This window comes from Heteronotia binoei, chromosome 6, assembly GCF_032191835.1.
Source record: "Heteronotia binoei isolate CCM8104 ecotype False Entrance Well chromosome 6, APGP_CSIRO_Hbin_v1, whole genome shotgun sequence".
In the NCBI taxonomy this organism is placed as follows: domain Eukaryota; kingdom Metazoa; phylum Chordata; class Lepidosauria; order Squamata; family Gekkonidae; genus Heteronotia; species Heteronotia binoei.
Genome location: NC_083228.1, coordinates 132,012,739 through 132,035,690, shown reverse-complemented (window position 1 = coordinate 132,035,690; position 22,952 = coordinate 132,012,739). Strand labels below are relative to the sequence as shown.

Genomic DNA, 22,952 nt, shown 5'->3' with positions numbered 1-22,952 from the left:
TAATCCAACATGGCTTCTCTTATGTTCTTATGAGATTGGGGGAGGGGGGAGACCCTGGGCAGGGTGGGGTACGGAAAGGGAAGGAGAGCCAGTTTGGTGTAGTGGTTAAGTGTGAGGATTCTTATCTGGGAGAACCGGGTTTGATTCCCCACTCCTCCTCTTGCACCTGCTGGAATGGCCTTGGGTCAGCCATAGCCCTGGCAGAGGTTGTCCTTGAAAAGGCAGCTGCTGTGAGAGCCCTCTCCAGCCCCACCCACCTCACAGGGTGTCTGTTGTGGGGGAGGAAGGTAAAGGAGATTGTGACCCGCTCTGAGACTCTTCGGAGTGGAGAGCGGGATATATATCCAATATCTTCTTCATCTCAGCAGGGTATAACGCCATAGTGCCTCCCCACCTCCAAAGCAGCTATTTTCTCTCAAATATGATCTCTGTATTCTTAATTAGGGTTGCCAACTCTGGATTGGGAAATGCCTAGAGATTTGGGGAGGGAAGAGCCTGGGGAGGGGAGGATATAGAAAAGGGATTACCTCAGTGGGGTATAATGCCACAGAGGTCTCCCCCTTGCTGCTATTTTCTCCAGGGGAACTGCTCTCTTTCACCTGGAGATGAGTTGTAATTCTAGAAGATCTCCAGGCCTCACATTGGCAAAATGACACCTCCGGGAGATCTCTAGGCTCCACATGGAGACTGGCAAGGCAACCCTGCAGACTAACAATACCCCCAGGGGGTCGCCAGGATAGACCCTCCCCAAGCAGGGGCTATCCCTCTCTTTTCTTTCCTCCCCAAGCAGGGGCTATCCCTCTCTTTTCTTTCGTAGGGTTGCCAAGTCCAATTCAAGAAATATCTGGGGACACTGGGGGTGGATCCAGGAGCAAGGCTGCGACAAGCATAACTGAACTCCAAAGGGACTTGCACATCTTTCAAATGCCCTCCCTCCATTTGGAAACAATGGAAGATAGGGGCACCTTCTTTGGGGGCTCATAGAATGGGACCCGTTGGTCCAATCTACTTGAAACTTGGAGGGTGTTAAGAAGAGAGGCACCGGATGCTATGCTGAAAATCTGGTGCCTCTACCTCAAGAAACGCCCCCCCCCCGAAACTACCAGATACCCACGAATCAATCCTCCATTATACCCTATGGGAATCGGTCTGCATAGGGAATAATGGAGCGCCCAGCAGACACCCCCTCCCCGCTTTCTGACGACCCTGAAGCGGGGGGGGGGAGGGCCTCCAAGCCGGCGGATCCCCTGCCCCCACCTGGGGGTTGGCAACCCTACCTTCTCCTTCCCTCCGAGGCCTGCCCGCTGCTTCCCGCTCCCTCCTCGGGGCCTTTCCCTGCTGAGGCGGCGGTTGAGGGAGGGAGGGAGACCGCCGGCCAACCTCATCCCCGGCTTCCCGGGCCCCTCACTCCGCCGTCGCCGGCGCGCCCAGCCGTCTCTTCCCCGCCTCAGTTCTCGGTTCCCCAGCCCGGGGCGGCCTCGCCGCAGTGCGCATGAGCGGGTCGGCGGCGGAAGGCAGGGCCCGCGAGGAGGAGCCCCGGGAGCCGCCGCCGCCGCCACCGCCGCCTCCTCCTCCTTCCCTCCCTCAGTGTCCGCCCGAGCCGGCCCGGGAGGGGAGAGAGGCCCGCAGCCCCCACCATGGTGAGAGCCCGGCCCGCGCGGAGGCCCAGGAGGGAAGCGCCGCCATCGCCTGGCAACGCGGGCCTAGCTGGGGCGGGGGTGGAAGCGGGGCTGCCTCAGAGGCACCCGGGGGCGGTGGGGGGGGGGAAGGTGGCGGTGTGTGGGGGGGATGAGCCGTTTCTACAGGTGAAAGGGGGGCGAGGGGTATACGGTTGCCAATCCCCAGGTGGGGGCAGGAGGTCCCCCGGTTTGGAGGCCTCCCCCGCCCCCGCTTCAGGGTCATCAGAAAGGGGGGGGGGGAGAAGGGAAGTGTCTGCTGGGCACTCCATTAATCCTGATGGAGAATGATTCCCTTAGGGTAGAATGGAGAATTGAGCCGCGGCTCTCTGGGGCTCTGGAGGGGATGTTTTTTTGAGGCAGAGGCACCAAATTTGCAGCATAGCATCCAACACCTCTCCCCAAGATGCCCTCCGAGTTTCAAAAGGATTGGACCAGGGGGTGCAATTCTAAGAGGCCCCAAAGAAGGTGCCCCCATCCTTCATTGTTTCCAATGGAGGGAAGGCGTTTAAAAAGGTGTGCCGTCCGTTTCAATGTGATGGCCAGAACTCCCTTTGGAGTTCAATGATGCTTGTCGCAACCTTGCTGCTGGCTCCACCCCCCAAAGTCCCCAGATATTTCTTGAATTGGACTTGGCAACCCTAAGGGGGGAGCTGGCAGGGCCTCCTACTTGGGTTGGGGGCAGGTAGCTGCACTCCAAAGTCTGAGGCAGATGGTCTTTTTGGGGTGGGGGGAACCAAGGGTAACTTTTCTAGCTGCGAGGACTGCTGTTGCTAGCGGGGCAGTTTGACATGGGGGGTCCGTCCTTTGCTTGGGGGAGCTTGGGCCTCTCTCTCATTTTGTCTCTGGAGGAGAAGCCTTTTTATGGACCTCTCTGTGTGTCTTGTAGGTACATCTGTTGGTAAATGTATAAAGTGTGTTTGTGTGTGTTCCAGACAGGTGTCTGCAGCCAAAATGACCTCTCCAATACAGTTCTGTGGCGCTTTAAAAGGTCATGGACGATATCATTGTGGGAGAAGCTTTTTGTGGCCCAGGGCCTGTTTTTGTCGGAGGGGTGAACCTTCACTGGGCAGGGAAAAAAGGGCATTTATTGTCATGCTCTAGTAGTCTGAATCTGGCCTATAACAGAGCAAGAGAAAAGAGCAAGAGTTCAGTAGCGCCTTAAAGACTAACAAAATTTGTGGCAGGATAAGAGCTTTTGTGACACTTCATGTTTCAGATACTTCAAGTGAGCAGCGATTCATGAAAGTCACAAATTTTGTTAGTCTTTAAGATGCTACTGGACTCTGTCTATCATCTCTATCCATCCATCTATCCTGTATATCATCAATTTATCCTGTATATCATCTGTCTATCATTGATTTATCATACTGCTGCAGACAGACTAAGTTGGCTACCCATCTTGTTCTGTAGTAGAACAATTAGATTAAAGTCCAGTAGCACCTTAGAGACCAACTAGAGTTCCGTGGTCCGCTGGACTCTGACTTTATTCTAGGGTTTCACGGTATAAGCTTTTGAGAGCCAAAGCTCCCTTCATCAGACACTAGGGCAGAAATGGAGCTCTGAGTCCTTTTATCCTCGTCAGAAGGGGGGAGAGGTGCCATAAAGAATGTTTGTAAAGGAAACTATCCTATAGAAACTATCCTCAAAACTGCAGTGCAGGTGATGAAGCAGACTGTTTTGAAGAGGCATCTATTACAGGGCAGACCCAGAGGATAAAGTGAAAAAACACCACTTGTTGGCACTCCTGATTGGAAGCAATGCCTTTAGTGATCCAGTTTCAGAGGGTAGCTGGGTTGGGTCTGCAGTAGAACAGCTAGATTTGAATCCAGTAGCACAGACCAACAAGATTTTCGGGGCATGAGATTTCGAGAGTCAATGTGTTGGTAGAGGGAGCTTTGACTCTTGAAAGTTCATATCCTGAAAATCTTACTGGTTTTAAGGTGCTATTTGGACTCAAGGTCTGACCTGGATGTCCCAGATCTGGTCATAGAATCATAGAGTTGGAAGGAACCTCCAGGGTCATCAGCGCATAGTGTGGGAAATGCACAGATACCTCTCCCTCCATACCCCCAGTGACACCTGCTCCGTACTCAGAAGATGGTCAGGTCTCAGAAGCTAAGTAGGTTTGGCCCTGGTTAGTACTTGAATGGGAGACTGCCGTGGAAGAGCTGGGTTGCTACGCAGAGGAAGGCAGTGACAAACCACCTCTGAACTTCTCTTGCCTTGGAAACCCTATGGGGTCACCATAAATCAGCTGCCACTTGATGGCAAAAAGAAGGACTTGAATCCAGCTGTCTAGCAATTCAGTGATGGTGGGCCTTCCTTGTCTTTGGATTGGATCTGGTAGAACATTCCTATTGATGGCAGGGAGTTCTGTCAGCAGAGATTTCTGCCAGCAGAACAGCACTTCCTTAACCACCCCCCCCCTTCTGCAGTTTAAAATGCCCCCTGAAATATTGCTTCTGGGAGTACAGGGAAACCCCTAGGAATAGCATAAGAGGAGAGTTAGAGGTCTGTAGCGGAAAGGGGGAGATTGGCAGAAATCAACAAACTCATTAGCCAGCTTTTCAGGCAGCACTATGTTGCAGATCCTGACAGCATCCGTCACAGCGTCAAGAGAGGCCCAATCGCCTGCTCCATCTTTCAGTGTCATAATTGACATCACCCGTTGATGCCCTTCAGTAACAAGTTCACCTATGTGCAAGAAAATAAGTGGACGTAAATCTGACTTAAAAATGAAAATGTACACAAATGAGTGGGAGAATATTTGTGTCTCCCAGGATAATCTGTTGCATGCCTCAAGGTCGCTATCAACAGAAAGATTTCAAGGAAATTGCTGCTTTAGAGTTTATTAGTAAATTTGATTCTGTCAATGTGGACTTAATCTGGTGGGGAGGGTTCCTTTCTGAACTGCTGCACCGTGTTAGCATGACATAATAGTATTCTCACCAGTAACAGCTGTTGTGAATGGGTCTTTTTGTTCTTCTGTTGTACGTACATGGATTATGCACGGAAATATCACAGACCCACAACAATTGCCTTGTAGTTCATGGTCTTTTGGCTCTGTTTACAATTTTTTTCACTGACCTCAGATGCATGTGATTGTCAGAAGAAGAAGAAGAATTGCAGATTTATACCCCGTCCTTCTCTCTGAATCAGAGAAAGAGAGGCTTACAATCTCTTTTACCTTCCTCCCCCACAACAGACACACTGTGAGGTGGGTGGGGCTGAGAGGGCTCTCACAGCAGCTGCCCTTTCAAGGACAACCTTTGAGATAGCTATGGCTAACCCAAGGCCATTCCAGAAGGTGCAAGTGGAGGAGTGGGGAATCAAACTCGGTTCTCCCAGATAAGAGTCCATGCACTTAACCATTACACCAAACTGGCTCTCAAGACATAAGTCAATGGGAGTGAAGTTCTGCCTACTGAAGATAATCCTTCATCCATACAAATGGTATGCCACACTATAGCCGCTACTCTTCAATACCAAAAGATTCTAAACTTTTTTGTTTTGTCTGTATATTTATGTGTTGTGTAGGAGAGTCAGTTTGGTGTAGTGGTTAAGTGTGCAGACTCTTATCTGAGAGAACTGGGTTTGATTCCCCACTCCTCCACTTGCACCTGCTGGAATGGACTTGGGTCAGCCATAGCTCTGGCAGAGGTTGTCCTTGAAAGGGGAGCTGCTATGAGAGCCTTCTCAGCCCCACCCACCTCACAGGGTGTCTGTTGCAGGGGAGGAAGATAAAAGAGTTTGTGAGCCGCTCTGAGATTTGGAGTGGAGGGCGAGATATAAATCCAATATCATCTTCATCTTCTTCTGTATATGCCTATACATTTCCTTCTGATTTTGGTGGAACTTCCATTCAAAAAAGTGTGATCCAGGCATCAGTCCTTGGTGTAAGTCTAATGGAACCTAGTGTGTATGATTTTCAAGTAAGTACACTTAGGATGGGGCTTTAAGGCAAACTTGCATTTGTTTACCAGCATAGCCAGGTTATTGAAGTAAAGGTGAAGAATGCTTTAATTCCCATTTATTTTCTTGCCTTTAGAAATCCTTAATAAAAGAACAAAAGCAGTTTTCTCTAGACCAGTTTGGCCAGGGGTACTGGAGGTTTTTTGCCATCTTCTGGGCGTGGAGCAGGGCTCATTAGCCTTGGGTGTGTATGTGAGGGAGGTATCTGTGAATTTCCTGCATTGTGCAGGGGGTTAGACTGGATGACCCTGGAGGTCCTTTCCAGCTCTATGATTCTAGGGGGTGTGTGGAAAGGGAAGACTTCTTAATAGCTGTTTTATAGGTTGGCATCCCCATGCTACTTTTGAGTAACCCCTTTCAAATCAATGGGACAGTGCTGTATCAAGTGGCTCGAAAACTGCAACCACGGTAGTTTAGTTGCAACAGAAGATTGTTTCAGAGGGTAGCCTTGTTGGTCTGCAGTAGAAGAACTAGATTTGAACCCAGTAGCAGAGACCAACATGATTTTTGGAGTATAGGCTTTCAAAAGTCAAAGCCCCTCTTGTCAGTTATCTGACAAAGGAGCTTTGCCTCTCAAAAGCCAGTGCCCTGGAAATTGTGTAAGGTCCCTAAAGCGCCCCTGGAGATGAATCTAGCTCTCACTTTCAAATTATTGTATTAATGGACTTTTGAGATTCCTTTGAGTGCCGTCTCCTGATTGCTTGACCTTGCTACTTGTTGCTTCAGGTGTGTTGCATAGGGTTCAAAACATCGCATGCGACATTTCAGGAAGTACAGAGGGGAGTGTTATCAAGGCTCATGTTCTACTTAAGGTGCTTGAATGCATTTAACTTTGGCCTCGGAGAACACACCCAGGATGTTTTAGCCTTGACACTAATTTGTTGTCAACATATATATTAAATGTCCAACTTCCTGGGAAGAGGCTAACACAATGGAGCGTTTATCCAGTGTGCATATAACTATCGACAAGGCACTTTTAGGCCTTCGTAGGTGTCTCAAGTGGAGCAGGGTGTCTTCCTTTCATCCTCTGAAAGCAGTCAAGGCAAATAACCAGGAAACAATTCAGTGTGTCTTGCCCCCCTTCAACTTGTTTGGCTATACAATAAGAGTGTAACGGTTTGTTCCTGCTGTCAGAACTTGAAGTTACAGTAAAAGGAAAGTCAATATGATGCATTCTTCCCTTGCGCACAGGATGGCTTGGAACCATGTACCACAGAATAAGTCTGCTGTTGGTTGCAAGATGACTATGTGTTCTTCCTGTTTATCCCCACCTCCCTTCCCCTCCCATTATGCTCCTTGTAGCAAGTTCTAGACCACGGGTGGCCAAACAGGGGCTTGGGAGCCACATGTGACTCTTTCACACATATTGTGTGGCTCTCGAAGCTTTTCTGCCCCATCAGCTGGCTTGGAGAAGGCATTTGTCTCTTTAAATCACTTCTCCAAGCCAAGCCAGCAGCTTGGAGCGTGCATTTAACATTAAAGGTGCTTTCTTTCCACCTCTCCTTCCCTCTTCCCATCTTCCTTCCCCTCCCCTCTTTCCTTTCTTCCCTCCTGGCTCTCGACTTCTGTTGTTCATGTCTTGTGGCTCTCAAACATCTGATGTTTATTCTGTGTGGCTCTTATGTTAAGAAGAAGATGAAGAAGATATTGGATTTATATCCTGCCCTCCACTCCGAAGAGTCTCAGAGCGGCTCACAATCTCCTTTACCTCCCTCCCCCACAACAGACACCCTGTGAGGTGGGTGGGGCTGGAGAGGGCTCTCACAGCAGCTGCCCTTTCAAGGGCAACCTCTGCCAGGGCTATGGCTGACCCAAGGCCATGGAAGCAGGTGCAAGCGGAGGAGTGGGGAATCAAACCCGGTTCTCCCAGATAAGAGTCTGCACACTTAACCACTACACCAAGCTGGCTCTCCCATGGTTTCTGTTAAGAAAGTTTGGCCACCCCTATTCTAGACAGTGAGCACCTCAGAGCAGGGGTCTGTCACCTTATTTTCTACAGAATCTTTTTGCGTTGAAGGCGTTATATGAAAAAAACTGTCTGGATGTTCTCTAAGGATCCAAAATCATCCGGCAAATTTTATGGGATCAACCACTGGCAGACTGTCAGGTTGCCAGATTACATCCTGAGAGCTCCTGTGCGGTTTTAAGTTCCTCAGTGCAGGCTACGGGCGGGGTCCCAGCTTCTCCCATCCTTTTCCTGGCCTTGTCTGCTAACTCTGTCCCCCCCCCCCGCCCCCCATTCTTATGCAGGCGAGGAAGGGGGGCAGATGGTAGGGAAGTGGGTGGGAAAAGCCACAGTTGCCACATCTTCCACTCACTTTAGGAATTCAAAGTCTATGTGTTTCCGGGTTGCAATCTGGTATTCTCAATAGGGCAGGGTATATGTATTGGTTATGCGGTATCTTCCTGAAGCTTCGAAAGAGTTTCTGCTACTCAAAGGCTACCTCTTTTGCTTTCAGAATTGGTAAAATAAAGGGTCTCTCTGGGGGGGAAAAAAGAAGAAGGTTCAGCCTGTTCTTATCTAACTGCTACAGATCAGTAACAGGTTCTTTGAAATGGTTCTTGTGGCTGAGCAGCTGGCAATTGGGAAGGCAGACTTTCTGCAGCAGGGATCTGAATTTGGTTTAAAAGCTTAATGGCTTGTACTACTGCAGGGGTGGCCAAACTTGCTTAACGTAAGAGCCACATAGAATACATGTTAGCTATTTGAGAGTCGCAAGACATGAACATCAGATGCTTGAGAGCTGGGAGGAAGGAAGGAAATAGAGGGGGGGAGAGGGGAGGGGGGGAAGATGTGGAAAGAAAACAGCTTTAACTTTAAATGCATTCTCCAAGTCACCGGCCAATGGGATGGTGGGAGCTTTGAGAGCCACATAATGTGTATGAAAGAGCCATATGTGGCTCCTGAGCCACAGTTTTGCCACCCCTGCACTACTGGAAAGGCACTTCTGTTTTCACAAGGAGAGCAGGCTGACATGCCAATTACCACTTCCTTTGGTAGTGTGTCAACCCCCCCCCCCCACCATTCCCAGGGGTCCCTTGATCCTCAGGACCTTTTTACAGGCAGGATAGGGATCTACAGCAGAAAGATGTAGTTAGTTGAGCTCCACATGGCAGTAGAAGAAGAGGAGATTGGATTTATACTCTGCCTTTTACTCGAGAGTCTTAGAGTGGCTTACAGTCTTCTTCCCTTCCTCACCCCACAACAGACACCCTGTGAGATAGGTGGGGCTGAGAGAGCTCTCAGAAAACAGCTCTGCAAGAACTGTGGCTGACCCAAGGTCACCCAGCAGCTGCATGTGGAGGAATGGGGAATCAAACCTGGCTCTCCAGATTAGACTTCGCTCACTTAACCACTAATACCAAACTTGTTGGATCCAAGCCAGTGTCTTGATACCATATTGTCAGATACTTGAGGTTCATGACATCACTTTTGAAGTTCAAAGATGAATGCCTGTCTGTTTATAAAGTCACTATGGTTGGATAGAGCCAGTATGGTGTAGTAGTGGTTAAGAGCAGTGGACTCTAATCTGGAGAAGTGGGTTGGATTCTCCTCTTCTCCCCATGAAGCCTGCCGGGTGACCTTGGGCCAGTCACAATTCTCTCAGAACTCTCTCAGCCCCACCTACCTCACAAAGTGTCTGCTGTCGGGAGAGGAAGGCAAGGCAATTGTAAGCTGCTTCGAGACTCCTTAGGGTAAGTGGGTAGGGTAGATATACCTTGGGGGGGGTATACCTTTCTTCTCTACTGTTTAACTCTCTGCAGAGCCAGTTGGAGTCTGAATACCCCAACATGCCGGATACCTTTCTAGGTGGACATCCTGTGTTGTTTTTTTTCCCCCATTGTAAAAATTTTTGATCCCTATTTCTCAAACTGGAGCCCGAGGACTGTGCAAGACTGATGCTGTTGCCATCTTCCTGTTTTTGGGCTTCCTAGAGGTAGCTGACTTGTTTGGCGTGACCTGGTCCGTGGGATCGCAAAGAGTCGGACTCGACTGTGCGACTGAACAACAAAAGAGGTAGCTGGCTGGCCACGCTGTGCGAACAGAATGCTGGGCTTAGATGAGCCTTTGGACTGATCCAGCGGGGCCTTACTCCAGAAGTTCAGCGACTCCCACCTTATGGAACGGTCTGCCTGAGGCTGTTAGGAAGGTCCCGACACTTCCGTCATCCCACAAAATGTGCAAAACAGAATTGTTCAGATGGCAGTTCCTGTAGAGGGAGTAGAGCTGTGATGTCATGGATGAACTTAGGAAGCGAATTCTGTTAGCAGTATTTGTATATGTGTGTGTGTGTGTTTTTGGGGGGGCTGGTTCTTCCAGTTCCTCAATCCCAGTCCCTCTGTATTATATTGTTTTATTAGGAATCTTCGCTGCTAGACTCAGATATTGCCATATTTCGAAACTGGTTTACCAATTGACTGAATAGTTGTGTTGTATTTGTAATCTGCCTTGAGTCCCAGTGAGAAAGGTGGACTGTAAGTGAAGAATGGGGATTTTTTTTTTTAAGGACAATGGGTGAGCCCCTCTCATATCTATCTGGCTAATGCAAAAATTGAGCCCTCTCAGTTTTCTTGGAATGGGCAAAGACTCTCAGGGGAAGGGACAGAATTGGCTTCATCCCTTTTGAAGGGGAGGCACTCAACAGAACCATTGTTACCTGGCTTCCAGATCTCCTTGAAGTACTTGCTTAAAAATAATTCTCTTAGTTGCCAGGATCTAGTGGCTCCCTCCTAAGACATCAGATTGGCTTAGTGAACGCCAAAGGAGTCCTGCCATCGTAAAATCCTCATAGACCCTTCAGATATGAAGTTGAATTGGTTTTCCTGGTATTTTCCAAGGAAAAGGATTTTCCCATTGAGAAAGCTGCAGTCTCTCGTTCATAGACAGTAATAGCCAATGGCTGTTTTCCACTAAATGGTGGATGTTCAGGTTTTGTGCATGTCCTCTATTTCTGTGGCCACTCTGAAAAATCTTTACAGGCCCCTTCCCACCCCTGTTCAGCCATCCTCTGGACAGACATCATTAACCAATAACAAAATTTCTTGCTGTCTTTTCCAGTCAAGAGGTGGAGCAAAACTTGGGAGGCACCACACCACCTCTTCCGCCCATCTGGGTCCCAGGCAGATGAAAGAAGCAGCGCAGCCTCACTCCCAAGTACCACCTCTTTAACTCACTCCGAAACACCATCTCTTTAATTCACCTGAGTCCTGGGTGGGTGGGTGGGTGCGGGGGCAGCACAGCAGTGACCTCCACCTACCCCTCATTTAAAGACCCCCATGGGGGCGGGCAGGGCCTTTAGTCCATACCAAAATGCAGGGCCTTTGCTCAGCTGCTTTCCTGGTAGGCCATGTAAAGACTGGAAACGTTTTATTTCTGAAACTTGCTTTTAAAAGTGTAGCTGGTAATAGACCTCTGTATTGTTTTGATATTAGAAGATGGAGGCCTCCATGGGGGGGAGGGGGGCGAATGCCTTGCCATGCACTCTCGAAGAAGGTTATGCTGTTGAAGGGAGCAGGAGAGGGTTTAATGGTCTGAATTTAAAAAAAAAAATCGAAACCAAGAGGTCTTCAGGTTGCTGAAGTTTGAGAACTGTTGTCTAGGGTGATTTCAGAACTGTAATCTTTTGGCTTTTGTGTATTAGTCTTGTCCTTGAGGGAGGGACGATGACTCGGTGGTAGAGCATCTGCTTGGTAAAGCAGAAGGTCCCAGGTTCAATCCCCGGCATCTCCAACTAAAAAGGGTCCAGACAAATCGGTGTGAGAAACCTCAGCTTGAGACCCTGGAGAGCCGCTGCCAGTCTGACTTGAATGGACAGAGGGTCTGATTCAGTATAAGGCAGCTTCATATGTTCCTCTCCTCGAGCATTGTTGTCTCCAGTCATTTTTTGGCAGGGAGACCCCCAAGGAGTACCAGGGTGGCCATGCAGAGGCAGGCCGTGGCAAGTCACCTCTGAACATCTCTTGCTTTGGAAGCCCCACTGGTTGCTATAAGTCAGCTGTGACTTGATGGCAAAAACAAATATTGTGTTTTGCAGTCATGAGTGTTGAAAAATCCATTTCCCACCATGTACGTCTTTCTCCATTTCCTTTGGTTTACAGCAGTTCAGTATAATATAGTGGAATTTGGGGGTCATATGTTTTGTACGTTACTTGACCCAAGTAATTGTGGGTACAGCAGAAGAATGGTTTGCTCCCTGCTGCCTCAAAACAAGGCTTTCAGAGGAGGAATTGGAAAGTAGTTCCACAGGTGTTAATCCATCTCGGGATATAAACTCCTCTTTGCTCAACAGCCTGTCCACAGCACATCTGTTGAGAAGCCGCTGTGGCTACATTTGGGGCAGTGATTTGTAAACCAGATAGTGTTATCCTCAGCTTCGTACTCCACACCCTTATTGTGTGACACTTTGGAGGTGATTCACAGGTCCTTACACTGAGGCGAGCTCATTAAAATAATGTTAGAGCCAGTTTGGTGTAGTGGTTAAGTGCGGGGACTCTTATCTGGGAGAACTGGGTTTGATTCCTCACTCCTCCACTTGCAGCTGCTGGAATGTCCTTGGGTCAGCCATAGCTCTGGCAGAGGTTGTCCTTGAAAGGGCAGCTGCTGTGAGAGCCCTCTCCAGCCCCACCCACCTCACAGGATGTCTGTTGTGGGGGGAGAAGATATAGGAGATTGTAAGCCGCTCTGAGTCTCTGATTCAGAGAGAAGGGCGGGGTATAAATCTGCAGTCGTTCTTCTTCTTAAAGGACAAAACTGGGGACATGAGGTCACTGCCCCCAAACAGCCATGTTGTGGGAACCTCACACTGTTCTTTCTTCTGCCAGCTACCGGTGTGGTGTTGGGGAAGAGAATAACAACATGGGGATGTCAAAACATGACTGATTTATGGGTGGAAAGGGAGAGCTTGCCAGGGGGGGTGCCATTTTCAGTGGCATCTTTGCGGCTTCACCCTCAGAGATTTGCAGAACGCCTCCTAAGAATTCAGGTTGGCACTGCCATCTTCAGATCACTGCTCAGGTGGTTTGGGCGTCGCTGGAAGCTCCGTTAATGAAGGCGTTCAGGTACCAGTCTTTTCCACCCACCAAACAGACCGCATGAGGCTCATTCATCTTAAAATACATTCTTCATAGAGAAGAATACAGTAGATGATTTCTGGGTTTCCCCCAAACTCATCTGGAAGTTCTAAATTTGTATTGACCAGCATTCTCACAGTGCAGCTGGAATCTCAGGAATGACATGACTTATTCTGTGTGTTCGAAGTGGATTTGGCCTTCTGTTTCTCTGCCACCAGTCCGTACCTAAATGCAGGGCTTTTTTGGAGCAGGAATGCACAGGAACACAGTTCCAGCTGGCTTGGCATCGGGGGTGTGGCCTAATATGCAGATGCGTTCCCGCTAGGCTCTTGCTTTAAAAAGCCCTGTGTGAAACGGTGGTGACATCAGGGGGTGTGGCCTAATATGCAAATAAGTTCCTGCTGAGCTTTTTCTACCAAAAAAAAAAGCCCTGCCTGAATGTGATGGAAGGTTGACAAGTAATTTGTCATATGGCATGGGAAACCTGCCTTTCAAAGAAAAATAAGTCGTTCTGAGCACTCTTCAGCTCTGGGCCTGTCCATAGGACTCTGGCTTGCTAGAGCTGTATCCTACGATAAGCGTGTTATCACTCCTTTCCATGCGTGAGTTGATACAGTAAACATGCGCTTTAAAAACACAGCCACACTGCAGCCTTCAGCATTTTGGAGTCTGCCTGGCATATTTTGTCCCTTCCCATTTTGTTTGGGTGATATTCTGTGTTTCCCACCTTTTGCGCTTTATTTGTAAACTGGTTTCTCTTAAAATACACAAAGCAATCTAAATGAGGGGTAGGCTAAGGTCACAGCAGCACTGCCCCTTCTGCCGGCCCGGGACCCGAGTGGAGGAAAGAGGTGGTGTGGCCTTACTTCGAGCAAGGCCCTGCTGCCTCTTTAGCCTGCCCCTCACTTATAGACCTCCACCGATCAGCTGATCAACGGGGGGGTCTTTAAATGGGAGGGGGAAGCAAAAGCAGCCCCAATCTCCCTCCCATTTAAAGACTCCTGTGGGTTGCAGGGATGTGGCGTGGGTGGGGGGGGGCAACCTGGGGTGGCAAACTCTCCGGCGCTGCCTCCCCCACCGGCCCATGGAAAAATTGTCTTCCACAAAACCAGTCCCTGGCGCCCAAAAGGCTTGGAGACACTGAATTAAAGGACATGAAAAGGAACACATTCAAATGAGGTTCTGCTTATCTCACGCGTGGCTCTACACATAAAGCAGGAAAGACCTAGTAGCCATATAGCGGAAAGGTTTAGTGGTTTCTCACTTTTGTAATGTAGGACACCACTTGTTTTATCATGTGAAGCCTTGGCAGAGTAAAGGTTCTGTCACCTGGTGATGCTATTCTGTGTCCTTGTTTTCTGGTAGCTGCAAAACACTCCCCATCCCAATTAGATAGAATGCAGAATACATTGTTAGTCTATTCCCGCATACTTCAGAGTCTGCAATACTGGGAATTGTGTTTTTTTCCAACAAGTGAGATTTCAGTTAAAGTATATGCTATGATCCATAGGGACTTGGGTATGTTTCCTCCATGCTTTTGAAATTTTTTTTGTTTGGTTATCACACTTTTTTTTGGATGTTGCCGTCTAGTATAGCCCCCAGACAGAACCGTTCTTTAAACTCCGCTTGGTGGTTTTTGAGACTTTGCATGAGAACATTTGAAAGGGAAACTTGCCGCCTTGGGGACCCTGTTTTAGGGGAAAGGAGATGCAGAAATGTTTAAACTGCTTCCAGGCTGCATTAGGGGTTCCCCCCCGGGGTCCCTTTAAATTTATGAATTCCCAAACTGTCTTTTGAAACTGGGGCAATTTAAAGAGCACTTTGTAGATTCCACAGCCTTTTGTGTCACAATTTTGCAGTCCTTCTCCAGTTACCTGATGTGTTTTTTGTGGGAGTTTTTGAAGATGTGCGATGTAAGTATTTGTAGAGTTGCTTTTCCTGTCACAAACAAGGAGGATGTAATTCAAGGTTGTAGGGAAGAAGCAATCTTACACGCAACAGCATCAGGGGTGGAATTCTAGCAGAAGCTCCTTTGCATATTAGGCCACACACCCCTTATGTAGCCAATCCTTCTAGAGTTTACAAGGCTCTTTTTCGTAAGCTCTTGGAGGATTGGCTACATCAGGGGTGTGTGGCCTAATATGCAAAGGAGCTTCAGCTAGAATTCCACCCCTGAACAGCATGAACCAAGTTTTGCATGTTCTCTCTCTTATTCCATTATGTGAACTTGTGTGCAGGATTCAGCAATGTTATTTGGAATTAGATCCTTAAATAAATAAAATTTATTTATTATTATTATTAAATAGAAACAGCCTGGACAAGATGAGGAACCTTGTGCAGGCATTCACATGAGGTTTTTGGGGAAAAGTTAGATGTTAGATGTATCTCTCCAGATAAGCACAGAGGGAAGTTTTTAACCAGCGTGCCATCTGATATATATTTCTAGAACAAGTTGAAGTCATCGCAGAAAGACAAAGTTCGCCAATTCATGATCTTCACACAGTCCAGTGAAAAGACCGCCGTGAATTGCCTGTCTCAAAATGACTGGAAATTAGATGTTGCAACAGATAATTTTTTCCAGAATCCTGAACTGTATGTACGAGAAAACATAAAAGGGTCGTTGGACAGAAAGAAGTTAGAGCAATTATATAATCGATATAAAGGTAAGTACCACATTCTAATGTACAGCTCTTAGCTTCAGATGCGGTACCCGGGGCAGAGTGTTTTTCAGAGCACCCCAAGAAGGGGGATGCAGAAGAACAAGCATGATGTGGTGGTTATAAGAGGCAGACTAATCTGAAGAACTGGGTTTGACTTCCCACTCCTCCACTTGCAGCCAGCTGGGTGACCTTGGGCTACTCACAATTCTCTTTGAACTCTCTCAGCCCCACCTACCTGACAAGGTGCCTGCTGTAGGGAGAGGAAGTAGATATGATTGTAAGACTCATTAAGGTAGAGGCCAGTGGGGTATAAGAACTAACTCTATCTTCTTCCCCACAAGTAGGGTCTGATGAGGGGAGCTTTAATTCGCGAAAGCTTCTACCTTGGAAAATTTTGTTGGTCTCTAAGGTGCTACTGGCCTTGCATTTTTTCCCTACAAGTGATAAACCATTCCTCCCCACCCCTTACCACAGTGCTGTTAAAATTACAGCCAAGGAATCTAGTTTGCTTTCCTCAAAATTGTATGATCAACGAGGGCTTTTTTTTGTAGCAGGAATTCCTTTGCATATTTGGCCACACACCCCCTGATGTAGCCAATTCTCCTGGAGCTTACAGTAGGCCCTGTAAGAAGAGTCTTGTAAGCTCGGCTACATCAGGGGGCGTGGCCTAATATGCAAAGGAGTTCCTGCTACAAAAAGAGCCCTGGGTGCCTGACTGCATTCCTCTTAGTAGAAAGGGACTTCAATGAGTTGGTAATTCTCCTTTATTTTATTTCACTTCCAGATCCCCAAGATGAGAATAAAATCGGTATAGATGGTATACAGCAGTTTTGTGATGACCTAGCACTGGATCCCGCCAGTATTAGCGTGTTGATCATTGCCTGGAAGTTCAGAGCCGCAACTCAGTGCGAGTTCTTGAAGATGGAATTCATGGATGGGATGACGGAATTGGGGTAAGTGTTCCACTAGAGTGTACAAAACTCACCCAGTCGTGAACTGTGGTTGTGCAAGAAGCAGAATCTTTTGCTAGCAGATATGGGGAAGGTCTGCTTAGCTGTGGGCACACGTGCTCAGCAAATGCACACACCATCGATTTCCTAACGCTGATTCCAGGCAGACTTTTGCGTGGGCAGTCACAGCCCTGAATGCTCCAGGCTGTCATGCAAGGAACTTTGGCAGTTCCCTCTGCCCTGCTAAAGCCCATCATGACTCTGAAGCTGGGATCGTTCTTCCAAATCCTGTGTGTCCAAGCTCGGTAGAGAGAGGACAGGGCTGCAAATTGAAATGCAGAGAAGGTATTCGATATAACCTGCTCCTATGTGCACTTCGGAATGTAGAAAGTCACAACGCCTTTATTGGCATAACAAGACAACACCATATGGATAACAATAGAGTCCATGGTCATAACTTTGGTTCATACCAAACACCAATTGCCAACTGAACTTTGGGTGGTCCCCTACTTGTCGGCAGATGTCAATCCTCAAACCGCCTATTTTGTTACAGAATTTTTTAACAATAATTTTATCTGTAAAACGGCAAAATCTGGATTGATCTGATTGTAATAGAATCTGGTATATATTTAGGTGAATGATAGGTTTTATTAGAAATTCCTGTTTTAATATTTTATTCACTTTTAGATTTGATTATTTTGACCGTAATTTTTGAATTCTGTAAATACTGTGAGTAATGTTGTATATCCATATATGTTTCGATAACTGATATATCCTGGTTGAGCTTAAGACATTTGGTCATGGAAGCTAATAAAGGAAAAGAAAAGAGTCCATGGTCAAAAAGAACATCTCCTCTTGGAAGCATGGTAAAAGAATTTTGCTACAGATTCAATGCTTTCACTCTTGTTTGGTGTCATGAGCCCTGACGAGGAGGAGCTGGAAGGGTTAACAAACTTGGAAGAGTTGCCAGCCAGTTCCTCAGCTGAACAAACAGCAGCTGGCCCATCAATCACTCTCCAGGCACCAGTGTCAGCTGCTGACGATCAGTCTCCTCCAAGCTCTCCTCCTTCCATCTCAAGAGTTCGAAGCAGGCTCTGGAAAGAACTTTCAGAGCGCAGACATGAGGCACGTCGATGCTTCAGATCTCTCAGCTCTGAGTTCTAGCAGAGTCACTGCCACCCAGGGAGCAGGCTGATTGAGACTCCCATATAGCTCCCACCCAGGACCTGGTAACCTTGTGGAAGCAACAAGTCTATTCTCTGGCTTGCATCCACACTCCTTCCTGGTTCCTGATCCTGACCTGCTTGATTTCCTTGACAACCTGACCTTTTGGCTTTTGGACATTGACTTCTGATTCTGGTTTGTGATTCTGCATCGGTGTCTTGGCTCCTGCTTGACTTCCTGGACTTTGACCTTGGACTGGCTTTGGACTCCTGCCTGCCTGCACCCTGAGAACGTGACATTTCAGGCCACTTCAGAATGAATGAGAATATATATAAGTAAAGGTAGTCCCCTGTGCAAGCACCAGTCGTTTTCGACTCTGGGGTGACATTGCTTTCACGGTTTCACGGCAGACTTTTTTACGGGGTGGTTTGCCATTGCCTTCCCCAGTCATCTACACTTCCCCTCCAGCAAGCTGGGTACTCATTTTACCCACCTCAGAAGGATGAAAGGCTGAGTCGACCTGGAGCCGGCTACCTGAACCGGCTTCTGCTGGGATCAAACTCAGGTCGTGAGCAGAGGGCTCCGGCTGCAGTACTGCAGCATTACCACTCTGCGCCACAGGGCGCTCTCTCTCTCTCTCTCTCTCTAAGTATATATTTTATAGCATCAAATTTATTGGTATGAGGCATGTGAGCTTTGAATTGTAGAAAGAACATATGGCAGTGCAGCTGCCATTACACTCCTTTTGGTATTCTTCAGCCCATCTCTGTTCATAAGAACAGGGAAATGAAGCACCCCGAGATCATTTGAATCCAGTAGCACCTCTTCTGCCCCCAGTAATTTCCCATCTGATTACAATGTGCGTTGTTCCTTTCCATTCTGAGTTCCTTCTTTGCAACACGAAGGGAGTTTTGACTCCTGAAAACTCATACCCCCAAAATTATGTAGGTCTCTTAAGGTGCTACTGGATCCCAATCTGACTTGTACTGCAGTCCAGACCAGCTACACTCAGGAACTAGCTTGAATTAAATAGTCACATTGCTAAATACTATACTTTAGATATTGGCTGGATTTTTTTGTTTTCTGCTGTGTGCCTCTGTAACCATATTCACGGTTCTGAGCAAAGGAAGCATTAGAGCAAAAAAGAGGGGGGTTCTTGGTGTTTTTAAAATTTATTTATTTATTTATTTGTTTGTTTAGCCCATCCTTCCCATAGAACAGGCTCAGGGAAGGTTATGTCATAAAAACAATCAACACTAAAAACAATAAAAGACCAATTTAAAATACATAAAATCTAAAACTACAGAGTGGCAGTAGAGATTAAAATGGCAAATTCTGCCACACAGACATGGCCTGTGGTCCAGGTCCAGCAGATCTTACGGCACTGCGATGGAATGAAGAGGGGAGGCTGATAACAAGTGCCTCAGCTGAAAGCCTGGCGAAGGAGCTCTGTTTTACAGGCCTGCGGAATTGGAGCAGATCCCGCAGGGCCCGGATCTCCAGGGGGAGCTCATTCCACCAGGCTGTGGAGTGAGCCAGATGGACATCTCCGGGGCCTTATCAAGGCCACAAGGACATCTCTGGGGCCAAGTATTACCAAAAGTTGTTGGGTCGCTGATTGTAAAGGCTTGCGGGGCTCATACAAGGAGTGGCGGTCCTGAAGCTATGCTGGCCCCTGGCTGTATAGGGCTTTTAAGGTAAGTACCAACACCCTGGACCAGATCTGGTACTCAATAGGTAGCCAGTGCAGTTTATGCAGCACAAGATGGATTTTATTTTTGTGAAAGGGGCCTCAGCTTGCCCATCCTGGAAACAGTCCGGTTTTTGGCAGCTGACGTAAATTGGTGTTGTTCTAAGATCATGAGAGAAGCAGCATGCTTGCCAGCGAGTGGTTTGGACTGTGTGGACCCATTTCTGCCAGCGATGGTGCTTTCTGGAGGAAAAGGGCTGCACAGGATCCAACTTAGTCTCTCTCTCCCTCTGCCCTTTATTAATGCAACTGTTTATTCATAAATACAGTATGTAAAAGGTGCTTTGAAAACACTGCGTGGCGTGACGTCTCACGTACAGATTTTTGTTCCCCCCTCCCAACCTCAATACAGATGTGACAGCATAGAAAAACTGAAGGCCCAGCTTCCTAAAATGGAGCAAGAGTTAAAAGAGCCGGGAAGATTTAAGGATTTTTATCAGTTCACTTTCAACTTTGCAAAGAACCCAGGACAGAAGGGTTTAGGTACGTATACTTAGCTGCTGTCCTTTCCTGGTCCCGAAACAATGGGAAGGGACAGTGGCTCAGTGGCAGAACGCCTACTTGGTAAGCAGAAGGTCCCAGGTTCAATCCCTGGCATCTCCAACTGAAAAGGGTCCAGGCAAATAGGTGTGAAAAACCTCAGCTTGAGACCCTGGAGAGCCGCTGCCAGTCTGAGTAGAAAATACTGACTTTGATGGACCGAGGGTCTGATTCAGTAGAAGGCAGCTTCATATGTTCAAGTGAGCCAAACAGTGCAACGTATCCCTGCAGGGCTGCTGTGAAAGCTGCTGAGCGAAAAGGCCCTGCATCTGGTGATCAGAGCGACATCAGAACAGAAGCAACCCACACACAAAGCTGCTTTATACTGACCAGGGGTGGAATTCTGTCAGGAGCTCCTTTGCATATTAGGCCGCACACCCCTGATGTAGTCAATCCTCCAAGAGCTTACAAAAAAAAGCCTTGTAAGCTCTAGGAGGATTGGCTGCATCACGGGGTGTGGCCTAATATGCAAAGTTGCTCCTGATAGAATTCCACCCCTAATACTAATCCAGACCCTCGGCCCATCTAGTTGAGTGTTGTCTGCTCAGACTGGCAGCGGCTCTCGGGGGTCCTTCACATCACCAGCTACCCGATCCCTTTAACTGGAGATGCCAGGAACTGAAATGGGCCTGCTGCATGCCAAGCAGAGGTTCCTCCGCTGAGCCACAGTCCCTCCCTCTGAGCTTCCTGGCCTGACGTTTCCTTGTCCCTCCTGAACATATGAACATATGAAGCTGCCTTATACTGAATCAGATCTTTGGTCCATCAAAGTCAGTATTGTCTTCTCAGACTGGCAGCGGCTCTCCAGGGTCTCAAGCTGAGGTTTTTCACACCTATGTGCCTGGACCCTTTTTTGGAGATGCCAGGGATTGAACCTGGGACCTTCTGCTTCCCAAGCAGATGCTCTACCACTGAGCCACCCTCCCTCCCCTCCTGGAAGTGTCCACCTTACCTGATCTCCTGCTCTGGCCTCAGGAGCTGTCAACAAAGCTCTGCGTGCCTCGTGGCGCTTTCAGATTTTCTTTTTCCGACTTCCTTTGCCAGTGGACAACTCATTCCACGGGCTTAATGCCAGTTCAGAACGCCGCCTTTACTACTGCGTGAAGAGCTACGAGGGGTGCAGAGTGAAGCTCCAGCTCATCGCGTAGAGCCTGACCCACATTAGCTACAGTCTGTAGTTGCAGCTGTGGCAGAGAAGCAGCTTTACAGATCTTGGGGCCTTTGGCGCTCCCGTGCTGAGCTTTCTTTGGTAAGCTGCAGCCAGTTTGGTGTAGTGGTTACGTGTGTGGACTCTTATCTGGGAGAACCGGGTATGATTCCCCATTCCTCCACTTATCAGCTGCTGGAATGGCCTTGGGTCAGCTGTAGCTCTCGCAGAGCTGTCCTTGAAAGGGCAGCTTCTGGGAGAGTCCTCTCAGCTCCACTCGCCTCACAGGGTGTCTGTTGTGGGGGAGGAAGATAAAGGAGATTGTGAGCCACTCTGAGATTCAGAGTGAAGGGGGGGATATAAATCCAGTATAAAATACAGGCTTTGTTTTATGTGGTTTCTTTATTAACCCACGTTTTACGTTACAGATTTAGAAATGGCCATCGCCTACTGGAATTTAGTACTTCACGGAAGATTTAAATTCCTAGACTTGTGGAACAAATTTTTATTGGTAAGCTGAAATGTTGTTAGTAGCTCTCAGATCTTGCCTTCTCTCGCTGCCCGGCTGTTCCAGAAAAGATGCAGATCAGCCTTTGCCCTCAAATAGCTGTCGGTGGCTGAGGTCTTTAAGGCGGAGTGTGGCCATTGTCACTAAACCTTTTCTTGATTTTAAGCTCACATGACATGAATTTGCCTTATACTGAATATCAGACCCTTGGCCCATCAAGGTCAGTATTGTCCATTCGGATTGGTAGTGGCTCTCCGGGGTCTTTTGCATCACCTGTTACTTGGTCTGTTAACTGGAGATGCCAGGGATTGGACCTGGGACCCTCTGCGTGCCAAGCAGGTGCTCACCTGCTGAGTCACAGCCTCTCCCCAAAGGTCAAAAGAGGAAGGATGGGTGTGTGTGATTTTTAACATGGGACTGAGTCAGAATCCCCAAGCTGAATGTACCCCACATGACATTAAGGTACCTGCCTGCATTTACTGTTTGACCAGGCTTGCAAAACCAGATGGAAATATGAAACACCGCCTGACAAGTGATACTGTGCGAGGTCATAGGTCAGGTCAGAACGCTGGCCCATCCAACCCAGTGTTGTCTTCTGGACAATGACTGGCAGAGGTTTCCAGGGTTCTGGGCAGCAGGCTTTCTTGGTCCTAATCCTTGAGATCCTTTTAACAGAAGATGCCTGTAGTCCTCTGCCAGCCCCCTAGCCAAAACATTTTGGGCGGAGGGACCCAGGAGCGAAAAAATTTGTTGGGGGGGGCCGTGGGACTTGGCCGCTTCCCTCTCTCCCTTGCTGTTGTGCTCTCTCTCTCCCCCTTGTTCTCTCTCTAGCTGCCCCCCTCTCTCTGCCGCTCTCCCCCTCGCTTCCCCCTCTCTGCCACTCTCCCATTCTCTCTTGCGCCCCCCCTTTCTCTGCTGCACTCCCCCTCGCTTCCCCCTCACTGCCACTTTCTTGTTCTCTCTCTAGCGGCCCCCCCTCTCTCTGCCACTCTCCCCCTCGCTTCCCCCTCTCTGCCACTCTCCCATTCTCTCTTGTGGCCCCCCTCTCTCTGCCACTCTCCCCCTCGCTTCCCCCTCTCTGCCACTCTCCCATTCTCTCTTGTGGCCCCCCCTCTCTCTGTTGCTCTCCCCCTCGCTTCCCCCTCTCTGCCGCTCTCCCATTCTCTCTTCGCCCCCCCCTCTCTCTGTCGCTCTCCCCCTCACTTCCCCCTCTCTGCCACTCTCCCATTCTCTCTTGCGCCCCCCCTTTCTCTGCTGCTCTCCCCCTCGCTTCCCCCTCTCTGCCACTTTCTTGTTCTCTCTCTAGCGGCCCCCCTCTCTCTGCCGCTCTCCCCCTCGCTTTCCCCTCTCTGCCGCTCTCTCATTCTCTCTTGCGGCCCCCCCTCTGCCGCTCTCCCCCTCGCTTCCCCCTCTCTGCCACTCTCCCATTCTCTCTTGTGGCCCCCCTCTCTCTGCTGCTCTCCCCTTCGCTTCCCCCTGCCACTCTCCTGTTCTCTCTCTAGCTGCTCCCC

The 22,952-nt window shown here is 48.5% G+C and overlaps 1 protein-coding gene across 1 annotated transcript; it reads left to right on the top strand.

Moving 5' to 3' along the window:
- Nucleotides 1-1,504: 1,504 nt before the first annotated feature.
- Nucleotides 1,505-21,464, top strand: LOC132573409 (DCN1-like protein 1). Its single transcript, XM_060240912.1, has 5 exons — nt 1,505-1,640; nt 15,169-15,385; nt 16,167-16,335; nt 19,599-19,729; nt 21,362-21,464. The coding sequence occupies exons 1-5, from the start codon at nt 1,638-1,640 to the stop codon at nt 21,451-21,453; spliced, it is 612 nt and encodes a 203-aa protein (XP_060096895.1). The 5' UTR covers nt 1,505-1,637; the 3' UTR covers nt 21,454-21,464.
- The last annotated feature ends 1,488 nt before the right edge of the window (nt 21,465-22,952 follow it).